The following is a 17609-nucleotide window of genomic DNA, read 5'->3' as shown; positions in this document are numbered from 1 at the left end:
AATCAGATTTATACCATGCAGCCATCAAGTTGTCAGATAGTAGATGACAGTGCATGGTAAGTTGTTTCATCTGTGAAGTAAGATCAGAGAGAGCATCTATGAAAAACATCTACTTTGTAATGTCAAATGCTGTATCTAATCATTGTGATTTTTTTTCTTTTCTTAATTTTTTTTGGAAACAAGGTTTCTCTGTGTAATGTTGCTGTCCTGGACTTGCTTTGTAGACCAGGCTAGTTTCAAGCTCACAGAGATCCACCTGCCACTGCCCCCCTGAGTTCTGGGATTACATATGTGTACCACTATACCCGGCATGATGTATTTTTTTTTTTTTTTTTCTGTTTCCATATTCTTGTTATTTCCCATTATGTTATCAGGCTGATTGTTAGAGGGATAAAGATTCTAACAGTTGTCTTAACTACCTCTATCCTTTCAAAGTTTGGTACTTTTTTTTTTTTCTTTCTGTATAGCCCTGGTTGTCTTGGAACTTGCTCTGTAGACCATGCTGTTCTCAAACTCAGAGATCCACCTGCCTCTGCTTCCTGAGTGCTGGGATTAAAGATGTGCACCACTATGGCCAGACCTGAAAGTTTGCTACTTTTAATGACTAAAGCATGTTGGTAATTGCTAATATATTTTTATTTTTACATGTAGTTAAGTACTTAAAGGTGTGCTTAAAGGTGGGGACTAAGTATTAAAATAAGTACCAAAATTGAGGCTGGAGTTATAGCTATGATAGACCATGTTTGGTGTGGTCCAGGTTTAATTCCTAGCAGTAGTCTTTGTGATTCCATTTTTCACTCCCTACCCTGCTAGAAAAAGGGAGGGCAGTGGGGAAGAACCACCGCCTTTCGGTCTTTTCATGTGGTTTGAGAAGGGAAGGCTATGCTACACTTTCAGTTACCCCCCATTTCCCTCATGTTTGTTGTAGTTGACAGATACATTTTTGAGACCACTAACTTATTTTGGGCTGCTTGTAGATTGGATTAGCTCTGAAATGCTGATTGTTGGGGCAGGGTGTTTTAAGTTTGCTTATTCATTTAATTTTATAAATGACTGGCTCTTCTTTGTCCTTTTTGTCTCCCATATTTTGATTTTATAGGTTCATGTTAAGAAAAGTACCATGGAGTTTTATGAGTCAACGTATTTTGTTGTCCTTATCCCTTCAGTAGTTATTACCGTCATTTTCCTTTTCTTTTGGCTTTTCATGAAAGAAACATTATATGATGAAGTTCTTGCAAAACAAAAGAGAGAACAAAAGTTGATTTCTACAAAAACAGATAAAAAGAAGGCAGAAAAGAAAAAGAACAAAAAGAAAGAAATCCAGAATGGGACCCTTCATGAATCTGATTCTGACAGTGCACTTCGGGACTTTAAATTGTCTGATGCTTCATGTGTGGAGGCTGAGCAGTTTGTACCTGCCACATTGAATGTGGTGGGAACTTCCAGCAGTGTTAGGGAAAGAAAGAAGAAGGAAAAGAAACAAAAACCTTCACTTGAAGAGCCTATCATCAAAGAAAGTGATGCCTCAAAGACTGCAGGCAAAAAAGTAGAACCCGTCCTACTTACAAAGCAGCCGGCCCCACCTGCCGAAGCAGCTGCCCTGAAGAAGAAAGCAGGGCAGAAGAAGTCTAAAAATGGAAGCGGTACATAATCTTTTTAACTCATTGCATGGTTGTATGTAGTAAGTCTGAAACAGGTTATTCACCTCACTGTTTGCTCTCGCTAACAGATGGCTGATAGCAGTTAGCAGCGATAAATACCTTAAACCTCAACTATGTAAAAGACTCACTGGGAATTTTACTTGCACCTGACTTTAGTGGCTTAAGGGCTTGCAGTTATTGACAGTGGCATTTCAGTGAACACTTTGTAATCAGTGTGATAGGAGTTGAAAAGGTGAAACATTGTTTTTCACATTTGATTCAGTTTTCAAATGTTTACATATCTGGAGGCAGTGGGCCTTCAAGATGAGTCACATGCCAGTTGTAGACACTAGCATAATAGGCTACAATGGTAGAAAAAAATTAGATGATCTGGGTCTCAGGAATTCCAAGGTAGGCCACTTGGAGCATGCAGTGCCAGGCATTAATTTTAAAGCTTGATAAAGTGCTGGCTAGTTGTTATTGTGCACATAAATATGTATATACATATATAAATAACAAGCATTGGATCGAAAATATTTGAAAAAAGATTGTGTCTGAAACTATTTGGGCGTTTTTCAATATGGAGAGTCTTTTAAAATTGTCATTTTTCTAGACAACATAGTCCAACTATTTACATAACATCCACTTTGTATAATGTATTATAAGTAAATAGGTGTTTAAAGTGTATAGGAAAAGTACATTAGTTATATTGAAACACAGTGTCATTTTCTGCAAGAGAATTGAGCACTCAGGCTTTGGTATGGGGCTTTCTAGATCTGTTTCAGTGGACGAGTGATGGGTGGAGCTGCAGAGAGTTGACATATATGTGAAGGGACTGAAATCCTTTGTGTGTTCTTATTGTGTTAATGGTTATGTTGGACATAAAAGGCTTGCTTAGAGCTTTGATCACAGATGGTACCAGAGAAATAGTATTAAGCCCTGTATGACTTAAGTCAGGAAGGAGAATGTGTAAGCCAGTGATAAAATGTGAAAATTACGTAGAATTGCAGAAGAAAAATGTAGAAGAAATACAGAAGCCAAAGTAACAGTAATTTGTGGAATTTTTAGGTAAAGGGTTTAGAGAGGAGGCAAGGCCTAAGCTGTCTTTAAGCCTGAGTCACTTTCCCAGGTAAATAGTGGGTCTCACCTACATTGACAGACAGCTACTTGTCAGGGAACAGGGGAGATATGTGACTATAGAGTATTGTTAAGAGTGCAGTGAACAAAGCTGAAAAGGTCACAGTGCCTAGGTCATGGTGGGTCTTTTTTTGTTTTTGTGGGCTTTTTTTTTTCCCCCCTTTTTTTTGAGACAGGGTTTAGCCTGTGTAGCCTGGTGTGTCTTGAATTCACTTTGTAGATCAGGCTGTCCTCAAACTCACAGCGATAGAGGCATATTCCACCATGCCCGGCTACATGGTGGTTCTTGTAAACTACTCCAGGAAGTGGGGCTTTGATTAGTTGCTGTTAGAGCTTTTCAATCAGGTTAATATAGTCAGGTTTTTTATTTTGCTTCCTATGTGTCTGTCTGTCCATTTGTCTGTCTATCGATCTATCAGTTTATTGAGTACACTGTAGGGGAACAGTGAGTTTTGAGGGATGTTAGATTGCATTTGATTTATATATGTGTATGTACACATACTTTAAGAATTATACCTATACATACACACACACACACATACATATTAGGGATTTATCCTTATTATGTGTATATGCATGTGAATATTTGCTGGCATGTATGTCTGTCTTCCACCTGCATTTCTGGTTACCTCAGAGGAAGAGAGTGTCAAAATTTACTGTAACTGGAGTTACAGATGAGTGTGAACCACTATGTGGATTCTGGGAACCAAACCCAGTTTCTTGGCCAAAGCAGAAAGTGCTCAGACCTACCGAACCATCTCTCCAGCCCCTGATTACATTTGAATCTTAGAAAGTGTTCTTGGGCAGAATTTATAAGAACAGATTCCATGGGACATTTTCACATAGGGTGAAAGAGTGTTTGGACAGTGTCCCAGAGTTAGGTCATGGGGCCAGAATGTGATAGTGCCAAAAGGAAAGAAAGTAGAGAGGTGTATAAATTAAGAAGGACTCTACCAACCTGATAGAAGTGTTGGGATAAATAAAGACAGTAGGATCAGAGTTGTCTGGCACTTTAAGTTAGGTGACGTTTGGCATAGTACAGCCTCTGAGCTAACTCATCCTGACTTGGGTTCCCAAGAATAGATCTTATATATTAAATGACCAGGGAAAAGAATCAGAGAAAAATAATACTTGGAGAAAAGTAGAAATTATCAGTTAGGCTTCAGTGTTCCTAAAGTTATCTTTGAACACTTTCATTTCTAAATACCTGTAACTAGTTTTTATAGTGTTCCATAGTGAGCTGTTATGGTTGGCAGAGCATGTAGTGGCCTCTAGAGGCTAAAGCATTTATTCTCTGGTCCTTGACTGAAAGGCTTTCTAATCCGTAGTTACTACGTGTTTGTCAGCACTAAGATAAGGAATGTTGGAGAGACTGAAAGTGAGAAGAGAAAAGAATACTTTCAGTTTGTGTTTCAGGTGCCTGTGTTTGTTGTTCACATAGATAGCAGCTGAGAGTGCAGCTTAATACATAAATGGGGTATAATGCAGGTTTATAATGCAGCCTAAAGTGTGAAGGTGGTTGTCGAAGTGGTCGGTGTCATCATTCACTGTGAAGAATGACTGCATGTGAGGTATTCCTTACAAGCAGTTCAGAAACGAAACTTCAAAGGAATGTAAGAAAATTTTGGGAGCTGAAGTTTTGTTACTGTTACTGTTTTTTTTTTTTTTTTTTCCTTTTCCCCCCCTTTTTTTCTAAGACAGGGTTTCTCTGTATAGCCTTGGCTGTCCTGGACTCTGTAGATCAGGCTGGTCTTGAACTCACAGAGATCTGCCTGCCTCTGCCTCCACAAGTGCTGGGGTTATAGGGGTGTGACATTGCACCTGGCTTTTTGAGACAGAGTTTCTCTGTGTTATAGTTCTAGCTGTCCTGGAACTTTCATTGTAGACTAGGCTGGCCTTGTATACATACTCACAGAGATCTGCCTGCCTCTGCCTCCAAGTGCCACCACTCCTAACTGAAATTTTTCCTTAAATTGTAGTAAAATTTGGGACAGATTTGAGTTAATCTTTTGTTGGACTGGGAGAGATAAAGATTAGGCTGTAGTTATTGGTCTGTAGAGAGAAAGTATAGTTGTTTTTTTTGTGCATATAAAAGGGAATGGCTATGGAAGGTAGGAGCTGCAGTAGTAGTGAAGGTTTTTAATCTTTTAAGATGTTAGGTGACTGTACTGTGGGCTGGGAACGGCTGTGAAATGAGAGAAAAGGGCCAAGTACATTAAAGATTTGATACTATAGAGTAAGAAAGGTGGAATGACAGATTAAATATGAGACTAAGCTTTTTGTAGGAAAGCATTTTAGAAATTATTCATTAATTTTTTTCTCTGTTGTATTCATTGTTTGCTATGACTTTTTTCCCCTACTTATATTTAATAAAGATGACCAAGATAAAAAGGTAGATATGCTGATGGCACCTTCAAAAAAGCAGGAAGTATTGCTCTTCCATCAAGATAATAAACAAGAAGGTGGACCAGGAAAGAAGAAAGGTTTGTCAAAGAAGCAGAAGACGGAAAATGGTGAGATATGTCTGTACGTGCTTTATGAATGCTAACTATAGAGAGGTGTGGGCAGCACCTGCAAACCACACATGCACTGGTAATTTCTAGTTTTCATGTGCTTGGACCACTGCAATTCTAATATGTGCCTAAAATTCTCTTCAACCTTGCAGTTGTATTGCTTTATCAGGTGTGCTAAAAATGCTTGTGTTTAAATCTGTAATTTAAAAAGGACAGAATATTTGCAAATACTCATAGTTTTGAAAAATAATAAGTCTGTACAGGATATATATAAAAAATTCCTCAAGTGCTTATCCTTAAAATTTTCTCAAACATTTTATTTTTATTATAATTATTAACCCATTAATTGGACACACCTTTTTTCAAAGTTATTTATTTTGGCATTTTGAGGTTGTCTTCTAACTCACCATGTATTTGAGGATGACTTTGAATTTATGATTTTCCTGCCTCCAGCTTCCCCAGTGCTAGGTAGAAGTGCGAGCCACCAAGCTTGGTTGTATGGTGCTGAGGATTGAACCCAGGGTTTCCCGCATGCTAGATGAGCACTCTACCAACCGAGCAACCTTTCCAGCCCCTGTAATGGGCTTTACTGTGACATGTTCACTGTGAAATTTCTAATACACACACTCACTCTCTCTCATTTCCGCCCCTTGCTGTGTGTCCCTTTGATCATATCTGTCTCCTTATCACCCTTCCTTGTCTTAACATCTCTCCTTATCCTTTGGTCTTTTTTTTCTTCCTTTATAGTTGTGCTTCTACTGAAGTTAGTTTTAACGTTTTTACAAATGAGAGAATTCATGAAATATTCATACTTTTTAATATCATTTGAAATTATAATTCACATTTTTTAGACCTAACATTATCCTGCATTTCATATTATTTCCTATATAAAATTTCCATTGTTTATGGTAGGTATCCAGTTAAAAGTGACAAAGCAATCTTATTTTTTAGAAATTTTCAGGGAAAGCTTGACTCTTAAGTTTGATGGTAGACATTAAACAGCAATATTTAAAAATAGTGTTGGGCTGTCATTTTACGCAGTGCTAGAAAACTAAATTTGGAAGAGAAATGATGAAATTTTATTTACTTTAAGATTATGTCCTTACTCCACAAGGATAGCAATAGAACCAGAAAATTTGAACACAGGGGTCTTCCCAGAGACTCATACTCCAACCAAGTATCATGCATGGAGATAACCTAGAACCCCTGCACAGATGTAGCTCATGACAGTTTATTATCCAAGTGGGTTACATAGTAATGGGAAGAGGGACTGCCTCCGACATAATCTGATTGGCCTGCTCTTTGATCACCTTCCGTGAGCAGCCTTACCACGCCACAGAAGATGACAATGCAGCCACTTCTGATGAGATCTAATAGACTAAGCTCAGAAGGAAGGAGAGGGGGACCTCCCCTATCAGTGGACTTGGGGAGGGGCATGCGTGAAGTAGGGGAAGGGAAGGTGGGATTGGGAGGGGAGGAGGGAGGGGCTTATGGGGGGATACAAAGTAAATAAAGTGTAATTAATAAAAGTTAAAAAAAAAAAAAAAGAAAGATTATGTCCTTTACTTGCTTTGTAGTCCAGGCTGGCTTCGAACTCACAGAGATCTGCCTGCCTCTGCTTCCCAAGTACTGGGCTTAAAGGAGTGTGCCACTGAGCATAGCTTACTTTAAATTATGATGTATTAGACATAAGTTATGAGAGAAAGTTATCTGCATATATTTTATATATGCATTAATATTTAAACTTCACCAGCTTTAAGTAAGACAGGAATCATCAACATGAAAGTTATTATGGGTAAGGCTGTATAAGATCAAACCTGGTGGGGCTTTATGCATGCTAGGTAATTAAGTGCTTTACCACTGAGCTGCATCCTCATGCTTCAAAGTTTGATCGTAGTGAGATTTTCATCTAGGTACAGATATTTGTTATCTCTAAACAAGATGTTTTTGTCCATATTTTTAGTAGAGTTTCTCATATTAAAATTGGGAGGAAAATCTTCAGGCTTCTCCCCATGTTTTTATTTTTTGTATTTTATTTTTCTGTATTGGTTTTCTTAGAACTCATTATGTAGACCAGGCTGACCTCAAACTGACAGGTCCACTTGTCTCTGTCTCCTGAGTGCTGAGATTAAAGGTATGCACCATTTCTCCATTCTTGATAAGCATAGTGAGATGTGTTGAAGGAATAAAAGACATGGCTGTTAAAATGAGAAGCTATCTGCAAACAAAAATGACTGATATTGTACTTAGCATGGGGAAGAAACTGAATTTAAAATGATCACTTGTGGGATGGCAAGCATGCAGAAAGCTGTGGGTTTAAATCCCCAGTGCTACTCAAGCCAGGCATGGAGGTGGAGGCCTGGGGAATCAGAAGTTTTGAGTCTTCCTGGGTTATATAGTGAGTTTAGTGCTACTTGTGAGAGTAATTTAATATCACCATAAATAAAAATGAACGTCCTTTAAGAGAACTAGTGAGATGGAATAGGTTATTTTCTGTTTAGACAGAGAAGTGCCTTAATGTTGTAGCATACCTATAATTTCATCTGAGGCATCAGGATACTGGGTTCAGGTTTATCCTGGGATGTGTAGTGAGATCTCATCTAAGAAACAGAAGAGAACCTCAGAAAGATTAAACAAGAGCTAGCTAATGGATAGATGTAAGAAGTTTTCAACACTGTTAGAGAAGATACACTACTCATTTAAGATGACTTGAATGATTTAAGATGTTAAACTGATACTTTAGAAGTCATGTTAAATGATGAAGTGGGAATTTGAAACTAAATTGATCTAATAGGAGATTTTAGAGTCACTGCATTTGCAATTAAAGTGTGCCTGTGTATTGTTTAATTACTCTGTCTTAACAACTCAGTAATTATGCTCTTGTTACTTAAATTGCAGTTGTGGTGGATGAGTCCCTTGTTCCTGCAACTACTTACATTCCTTTGATGGATAATGCTAACTCAAATCTTGTGATGGAGAAGAGAGAAATTATTGATATCATTAAACCTGACCATGTAGAAGGGATCCAGAAATCTGGAGCTAAGAAGCTGAAGATTGAAACTGACAAAGGTAGTTGTAAAATGTTGTGGCCTGTTATGTTATAAACTTATGATTCTGAGTCTTGGACTGGTGCACATGTTGTCATAAGATCAGTGTATTGGAAAAGATCAATAAGCATCCTTCAAGTGCAAGACTTACTGGTAGTCCTGTAGTTCAGGAGTTTTAATTTTTAAGCACTTGACCATCTTTTGCTTGAGAAATTTTTATGTTATCCTAGGTATATAAAATTGGTATGCCAACCAAACACTTACTGTAATAAGAACTGTTTCAAAACAGTTCTTTGGTATACATATAATTTTACCATTTGTTAGAGTTGAAAGCAAATTTGCTTTCTAGTAAGATGTCTGGGCTTGTTAATTTTTACGTAAGAATTAAATGTTGATTAAGCAGGTGGTATTGCAGCACACCTGTGTCTCCCTAAGTTGGCTGGTATTTTGATTTTAGATCCTCTCTGCTGAAAATGTTGCTTCATGTAAATACATGTACAAACTGGCAGATGTGTGCTGAGGGCCATCTCAGATATTATTGGAATCATATCTGACCTAACCTCAAACCAAACTCACAGCATTTAAAAAACAAAAAATTTCAACCCAAGTTGGCAACCAAAACACCATTTTAAAGAATCAGACATTCTATCAACACAGTCTAGAGAGAAACTGTTTTGATGCTTACATGCTCAGGAATGACAGTAGAAAAACACCAGTTCGTTGTTTCTATGGGAGCAGAGGAGTTTGCATGTGCTGTAAAGAGATTGCAGTGTGTTTTAGAAACTGTACTTTTTCTTTTTCGTCAATTGGACACAAGCTCTTGTCCTGTAGGGGAGTCAGTTCAGTGGGGCATTTTCTTGATGTATGTGGGCAAGCCCAGCTTTCTGTGGACAAGGACACCCTGGGCAGGTAATCCTGGATTTAAAGAAAGCAGACTAAGCAAGCCATAGGGAACAAGCCAGTAAGCAAAATTTTTGACTTCTTCCTTCAGTGACAGACTGTGATATAGAAGGTAGGAACAAGAAGAGGGTATGTGATCTCCAAGAATTATAGTTAAAGATCATTATGAGCCTACATGTAGGTACTAGGAATGGAAGGTGGGTCCTTTAGAAGAGTAAGTGCTTATAACTATTGAGCCATCTTCAGCCCCTAAATAGAGTGTTTTAGCTGGGCACATTCCTGTCCTTATCATACTCTGGGGAGTATAAGAAAGACCATTTGGGACTATGAAAAGAGACACTGTGTAAATGTAAATTTAAGAGTTCAAGTTCATATCAAAATTGAATAGAAAATGAAATATTAATTTACTCCTTCACACCACATATGCACATGAGTGCTGGAAGAGAACCATCTCAGGAAAGTTATCCTCTGAACTTCACATGTATGTTTTCCTCCCAAACAAACAAACAAATAAATGGAATACAAAGTAAGCATATTGGTAGTTTAGTTAGTATCTTGCAGTCTGGGAAAGCTTTTAGCTGATGTACTTTCTTTACAGTGCAGATTTGTTAAGCATGTTTTTTCCTTCTCAATTAATGTATCTCTTGTTTCTTGACCTGAAAAGTGTGGGGGTTTTTTGTGGTTACTGACTTTCGGGGTCAGGGATTTTTTTTTTTTTTTATTTATCTTTGCTCAAATTCTTGCTTCTGTCTCCCACCATGCCCCCCTCACCCAAACAAGGTTTCTCTGTGTAATGCTGGCTGTCCTGGACCAGGCTGGCCTCAAGCTCACAGATCTGCCTGCCTCCTCTGCCTCTCAGAGTGCTAGGCTTGCAGCTGTGTGCCACTGCGTCTGCTGCTTGTACCTTTAATGCCAACTTTCTCTTCCTTTTATTTTTTAATTAAGAAAACGCTGAAGTGAAATTTAAAGATTTCCTTGTGTCCTTGAAGAGTATGGTGTTTTCTGAAGATGAGGCTCTTTGTGTTGTAGGCCTGATGAAGGAGAAGTCTGTGATAAAAGATGCTTTAAAGAAGGTATGTAGTATTTGATTATGGGCACAGTTGTGAACAGTTTTTAAAAGTTTACCAAGAGACATGCTTTCGTAATTATTTATATTCCTATTCTTAATACCCTTATAGCCATATCTAAATGTTCTGGAATACTTTAGAATTTATTCCATGTATCCATGTTAGTTTATGCACTTGTTTAATCAAGCATACTTTGAGTCATCTGCTGCTTTGACAAAAACCAGTCATTTAAAATAGGCAACATGATTTTTTATGGCTTTGCAGTTATTTGGCTCTTAACTAAGTTGGATCATGCTTTGCTCTAGAAGTCAATACTAAGTGTTTTTTAGATATAAGCAAACAATACTTCTGTGATCGAAGATTGCACATAGGAAAGACTGACCCTAAGACCTTTTTGCAGTGGGTTGGAGAGGTAAAGTTCTTGATATACAAACATGAGAGCCTGAGTTTTATCTCTTGAACTCATCACCAGGTTCATGGCTTCACCATCATTTAGTGCTTAGTCCTCTTGTTTCTGATCTCTAGGACTCGGGTAACATACCTGCTGTGGTGGCATGTGCTTTCTAGTTTCAGCGCAGGGGGGATAGAGAAAGGAAGATCCCTGGGGAGGGTTTGTGGTGTTCACTAGTTTGCTAGCTAGGCAGCCAAGCTGAATTAGTGAGCCCCAGAACAAAGAGAAACCCTGCCTCAGAAAAACAAGGTTGATGGCCATAAGAGAAATAATACCTTAGGTTGACTTCTGACCTCTCCCTTTTATGTAAACTCCTCCCCCATTTAGATGGTAGAATCACTGCTAAGTCTAACCACAGACACCCTCTAACCCTGTAAAATAAAATATTCTCCAAAACAACACCCCATGCAACTAACGTTGTTTTATGGTTTATCTTCACTATACTGTTGTATATACTTGGCCATATAGAAAAAGTGGCAAGTTTGTTAAGTGTTAACTTGTATAAGTGTTAGATGGTTGACTTAATTTTCCTTGTTTTAAGCATGGTACAAATGTGTGTCCCCCTCCTTTACGTACTTAGTTGTTTTTATAACCCAGTTGGATTTTATCTTGAGTGTGAGTTACCACCTGTCACCTGCAGTAGTCTGCTTTTGATTTTCCTCTTGTACCTCTCATCTATTTTTTTATGTACCTGTGAGGTGATCTTCAAGAGGTAAATCAGGTTATTTACTCACTGTTAAAACCTCAGTGGTGCTTTTCTCTGCATGTAGATTAGTACACTTTATTATTATTATTATTATTATTATTATTAATGTTTAGTGATTTTTTTTTTTTCCTTAACCATCACTGAATTTTACTTGAACCAGCTCTTTGGCTCTTCTAGCACAGCAGTCTTTTCTTCTTTCTCTTCCTTGCCACTATCACTGTCTCGTGTATGCCTGACTTGACAACTAGTTATTCTAGTGCTGTTCTATGTCTTGTCACAGCTTTCAGAGCCTGTCTATACCTCTGAGTATGTTAGCAGTGCACCTAGCAAGTCTGACAGTTTAGGTTGTAGTATACTCGCTATACTATCAGTGCGGTTGTACCAGCCTTTTGGTGTTACGTATTTAAGGCGATCAGCAGATATACATGACTATGAATAGAAACTCAGGTGGTTTCATTGCAATGAACTTTCTTGATGTTTGTTTTTTGTTCGTTTTTTTTTTTTTTTTTAATTACTTGGTTTCTGTGTATACCTGGCTGTCTTGAAGCTCACTCTGTAGACCAGGCTGACCAACTCCCAGAGATATGCCTGCACCTGCCTCCTGAGTGCTGGGATTAAAGATATGTGCCACCATGCTGGGTTTTGATTGAAGAATTTATTCTTTGCTTTGATTTATTATAGATAGGTGAATGTATCTAAAGAGTTTTTAGTTAGTTGTGGGGTTTTTGAAATGTTTGTAGCACATGAATGATTTTAGGTAATATTACTAACTAGCTGATTAAAATTATTGTCCTTAAAAACAAATGCTTTAAGTGTCTGTCTTTTTATTAAGGATGTTGCTGCTGGCGTATAGAAATAGTTATATTATTGATGGAGGCATTTTGAAGTCTTGAAGGCTGAATGGCAAGTCAGAGTACCTTTAATTTCTAGTTAAGATAGGACTAGGAAGAAGTTAAGTAGTATTAAGGATAGTGTTTGATTTAGGGCTGGTAAAATTCTAAGTGGAAATAAAAGTAATATTGTCTGATGGTTTAGTTGTAAAGAAGGAGAAAAGGACACACTGGCATTAAGGGTCACAGTGTTTATTGCTGATAAATGTAAATAAAAAAATTAACATTTTCTTCGCTTAGACAGTCTTTTTTTTTTTTAAGGACTAAGATATGAAAGGTAAGACAGGCAAAGGAGAGCTAGCATTTGCCTGACAAAGGATTTCAGTTAGAACTGCTGCTGAACTTCCCCTAACTAAGCTTCCTAATGGCTGCCAGTACAGGCAACAGGGGAAAATCAGTAGATAAACTGTGCTGATTACTCAAACAGTGCTTGTGTGAGAGCATAGTTTGATAGAATTATATGGCAAGAACGTGAAATTCAGTGCCTGCCCTCAGATTTATTTATGTGGAGAATAGTAAAACAACAAATAACTGAATTTTTTTTCAAGGAAAGAGAGTGAAACTCAGCAGATTGATGTTTAACATCACTAAACTATCATTCAAGTCCAAAGTCAACAAAGCAGGACCTTAATACGACAAAAACTTGGAAGTAGAGTTTCCATGAGAACTTTTTGAAGACTCATGGAGACACAGGTTTAAAGAAAGATGGTGGGGCAGCCAAGGCCTGCGCCCATCTTCAGACCACAGAGCCAAGACTGAAAGCAGGGAGAGAAGTGGAAATTATAAGGAATATGTGGCAAATAAAAATGCTACTAACAGAGGTTGGGAGAGGAAAGAAAAGGAAGGGGGAGTTAATTTTTTTTTTTTTTTTTTTTTTTTTTCTGTATCCAGGGTGGAATTTCCCCCTTCTAAGAGGGCACAGCCTTTGTGCTGGGTGGATAACGGTGAATTTGCCTGATGTCTTCTTTGTGAGGGCTTTGCAGGCAGTGTGCCCTTCTGTTCTGTTCGGGCCTCCCAAGGAGGGCCCTATACCTGCTTCCTGTGCTCATAGTATTGTATAGTAAAGTTGGTGCAGTTTCTTCATTGTTTTCTCCTTTCCTTCGTATAGCCTTTAAGACTCTCTTCCAAGAAAGTTTCTTGCCTGAAACTTTGCTTTTGTTCCCCATGTCAAATGAGACGTTCTGGTTTTGTTTTGGATTTTTTTTTTTTTTTCTCGTTTTGGAATGGTGCCTGTTAACATTAGAGAACATATTGGCATATTGTGACAGAGATATTGAGCACTGTGTTTGATATTCACCTTTCTATGAGATTACACATAACTACTTATTACTGAGAGGACACCTATGATTTCATAGTCTCATAATCAGTCTTCTGGAAAAGTAAGGAAGGAAATTACTGGTGACTTTTGGGCTTACAAATGTTGTTTTGTTCTGTATTTCTTTGTTAAAGTATGTTGCTTTATACCCAACTAGTTTTAGACTGTGCACTGTCGGAGTGACTTATTTTATTTGACTAGTGTGTGGCAGTAACTTTTATTTTAGATGTTATATTTTCCATTGACCCAACAGCTCTTGATAGTACGTTTCACTCTCACAGTTTTCATTGGGTTATTTTTAACTTATTCATTCCGTATTGATTTCTCAATTATAGTCAAGTAAAGGAGAACTGAGTGCTCTTCTGCACCAGCTTCAGGAGAAGGAAAGGCTGCTCACTGCTGTGAGGGGAGACGCTGCTGCCACAGAGGAGCGCTGTAAGCAGGTGGCTCAGGTGAGGACATTCTTAGGTTCAGGATGCCCTTCCTCCGTCAGAAGCAGTGAGAGCCTTAAGAAGCCCTATGCTCCTTGATTTAACTTTTGTGTCATAAGTTTTACCAAAAGTAACTTTCTTTTAGGATTTTGATATGGAAGACTTAAGTCTTTCATGATATAACAAATAACATAAAAATATTTCGTAGTCTAACCAGAAAAGCAAAATCATTGACCTCAGAACACAGGAGTTTGTTTAAGTGGATTTGATATAGATGTACTCTTCAGAGCAGCGTAACATCCAATTATTTGGTACATGTGAAACTTATTTACTTAGGTATGAAAGTCTTGTCATAGATATTTAAAATCAACCTCTTTAAAAAATATAGACATTTTAGTCTGAGGGGTAAAACCTAAACTCAAACAAATCTTTTTAAAAAATATCTGTGTTGACTAAGAGAATGGAAGTGGAACTCTAGAGAGAATGTGGGTTCCTGAAACTTTTTCCTCCATTGGACACAATAGTATAGTCGAGCTTGTGTGCCTTCTTTTTACCAATTCCTGTTAACGGCAAGAAGATGAATGGTTTTCAGTGTAGACCCTTTGTGTGCTTTTGACTATTAAGGCAAGTCAGTAGAAACACAAAATTGCCGTAAACCATGTTCCTTATAGTTAACTTTAATATATTTTGATGTAAATATCATTTAATATTGTTTTTTGAAGTTCAAAAAGATAGGTTAAGTTTTTGACATTTTGGTTGTGAGAGACCCTTTAACGACCTAGTAAATTACTTTAATTTTTTGCTTGTGTGTGTGTGTGTGTTTTTTTTTTTTTTTTCCTCAAAGACAGGGTTTCTCTTTGTAGCCTTGGCTGTTCTGGACTCACTTTATAGATCAGGCTGGCTTTGAACTTACAGAGATCAGCCTGCCTCTGCCTCTCTGAGTGCTGGGATTAAAGGTGTGCACTATCATGCTTGGCTAAGTAAATTACTTTTTAATACCTCATCGTCCTGTATACTGGGGATGTGTATACTTAGTAATTAAGTTGAATAGCTTCATTAAAAAAATCTGATTTAATTATCTTCAAAATAAAAATAAAACTCATGCTTTTGAATACCATATTTTATAATTTTATATGAAGTTAAATAAATACAGTGCCTTTTTTTTTTTTTTTTTTTTAATTTTAGGTCAGTCTTAGGTAACCAAGGCTGAGAATGACCTTGAACTCCAGATCCTCCTCACTGCATCTCCGAGTACTGGGATTATAGATGTGTGTCAGTATACCTGACTTTGGTATACTGTTTTTGTAAATATATATGTAGTATAATTCTTTAAAAAGAAATTGTTAAGTGTATTGTATAACAATATAACAACTTTCAAATATAAATTTAAAAGTATACAATAACTCCATAAATTACATGAAAGCTTCAGTTTTGTCACAGTTTCTTAAAACAGGAATGTATACCTTCAGATAACTAAAATTGCTTGCTTTCATTTGCTTAGCTAGTATTTGTTCTAGGAGTTCATGCCATTTAGATTTGAACTGAGAAAGTAATAAAGCTTTGCTTTCTGGTTTAGCCATTTTTAAAGTTCTCTTCTGCTATAGACATACCCAGTCTTTTACTCTAAAAGAGGACCCCCCCCTTTTTATTTCCTGTTCTAGCACCTCCTCTGTTCTTTTTACTGAACTCCAAAGGAGAGTAAGAAATGATAACTGTTTTGCCTTAAAATATTTCTCTTGTAGTCACGTTAGCATGTGGGATTTATTTTAGGCTCACGGCATTTAATGATTGAATCAAAAAGTGCATTTGAAATAGACTGGTGAGTGTTTGTACTATAAAAGGAGTTGTGAGGGTAAGGAGATGCAGAAGAAGCCTCTTGGTTTCTTTGTTTTTAACCCTTGACTTTGCTTTGTGCACAAGCCCTGATTAAGCATTCATGGTTATGTAATGGTTAAGACATTGCCTTGCTTTGGTTGTGTTGTAATATAATACCTTTCTCATGACAGGTTCTTCATAACTTTCTTTCCTGGTTTATTCTTCTAGGAAATGATGACAGAGAAAGAAAGAAGCAGTGTAGTTATAGCAAGGATGAAAGATCGTATTGGAACACTAGAAAAGGAACATAATATATTTCAAAACAAAATGCACGTCAGTTACCAAGAAAATCAACAGATGCAGATTAAGGTATGTTTCAAGTTTTGGAAAGTAAGATGAAATATGTGTATTTGTTTAACCAACAAACTTTCAAGTGCCTTGCATGGGGTGAGCCATTGACATAGAGTAACTAGCTAAAACGTCTTCATTCTAAAGTAAATAAATACTCCATATGGGGTAGGAAGGCTGGAAGCTGATAGGGAAATACCCTAGGGCAGTAGAGGTAAACATTTTGTGCTTTGCAGTAGTGGATTTGGGAAGGTGGGAAAGAGAATTGATAGTTGACAGAAGAGTTGTTAGACATGGTATTCAGTTGACAGAAGAGTTGTTAGACATGGTATTCAGGCTGTGTTGGTTCTTCTCAATCATCAGCATAGTCAGGTGAGACTGAAGGAGTTGGGGCTGGCTTGTAAGAATTACTTGGTGTAATTCTCTGTTCCCACCTCCGTGGATAGTGGATCACTGGCTGTATTTTGGGAACCCAGAACTTTGTGAGAAATGCAATAAAAGTTTTAAGAATCGAAAACTAAGTTTGGCATGAAGACAAGACATAGAAGTAAGTATGGGAACACTTAGAGGGTCTCCTATGCTTGAAGACTGGGCAGCCAGGGAATGAGCGTAGGAAAGCAGCAGTGTGATTCATGTTTGTTTCGGTGGTCACTCTGGTGGCAGTATAGAGAGTGGTGTACAGGGGTAGTTACAAATGTGTATAGGCATTCTAATCAGAGCAGCACAACCAGATGCTGAGAATGAGTTGGACTAATCCACATGAGCTAGATGGGGCTTGGCATTACAGTAGAGAGGGATGAGAGGGATGATTCTAGAGGTTAAGTGAAAGTGACCACTGTGCATGGTATCTATACACTTTTCACCAGTCTCTGAATGAGATCTGGTTCTTTTTTTTTTTTTTTTTCTTCAGACAGGATTTCTCTGTGTAGCCCTGACTGTCTTAGAACTTGCTCTGTAGACCAGGCTGTCCTTGAACTCAGAGATCCATCTGCCTCTGTTTCCTGAGTTCTGGGATTAAAGGGGTGAGCCCACCACCACCTGCCTGGGAGGTTCTTAATATCTATTTCATGAATCATTCATTTTTAAGATTTTTTTTACATGATTTATTTTATATGTATGAGTGCTTCATGCACACCAGAAGAGGGACTCAGATTCCATTATAGATGTTTGTGAGCCACCATGTGGTTGTTGGGAATTGAACTCGGAAACTCTGGAAGAGCAGCCAGTGCTCTTGACCAGCCTCAATTTAACCAGTGATTTTTTTTTTTCTCCCCTCCTCCCTTTTGTCTTCTTTTCATTTCTTGATGAACAAGGTTTGGATTTGTTTGTCAGTTGAGATTTTAGTAGTC

General features: G+C 37.7%; 1 protein-coding gene across 17 annotated transcripts in view; it reads left to right on the top strand.

Annotated features, from left to right (window-relative positions):
* Window positions 1–17609, top strand: part of Ktn1 (kinectin 1) — a 91637-nt gene that overhangs the window by 18184 nt on the left and 55844 nt on the right. For all 17 annotated transcript variants that reach the window (XM_055606235.1, XM_055606234.1, XM_055606250.1 and 14 more), the window contains 6 exons: window positions 1100–1643; window positions 5153–5290; window positions 8189–8359; window positions 10183–10310; window positions 14002–14118; window positions 16141–16281. In XM_055606235.1, the coding sequence (XP_055462210.1) occupies window positions 1121–1643; window positions 5153–5290; window positions 8189–8359; window positions 10183–10310; window positions 14002–14118; window positions 16141–16281 (1218 nt within the window). In that variant the 5' untranslated portion in view covers window positions 1100–1120. Of the gene's footprint in view, window positions 1–1099; window positions 1644–5152; window positions 5291–8188; window positions 8360–10182; window positions 10311–14001; window positions 14119–16140; window positions 16282–17609 lie in introns of those variants that run through there.

The sequence above is a fragment of the Psammomys obesus genome, unplaced genomic scaffold (genome assembly GCF_907164565.1).
Source record: "Psammomys obesus unplaced genomic scaffold, mPsaObe1.curated_primary_1811, whole genome shotgun sequence".
NCBI classification, from domain to species: Eukaryota; Metazoa; Chordata; class Mammalia; order Rodentia; family Muridae; genus Psammomys; species Psammomys obesus.
The sequence above is the reverse complement of the archived record's forward strand: the minus strand, read 5'-3'. Positions and strand labels throughout refer to the sequence as shown.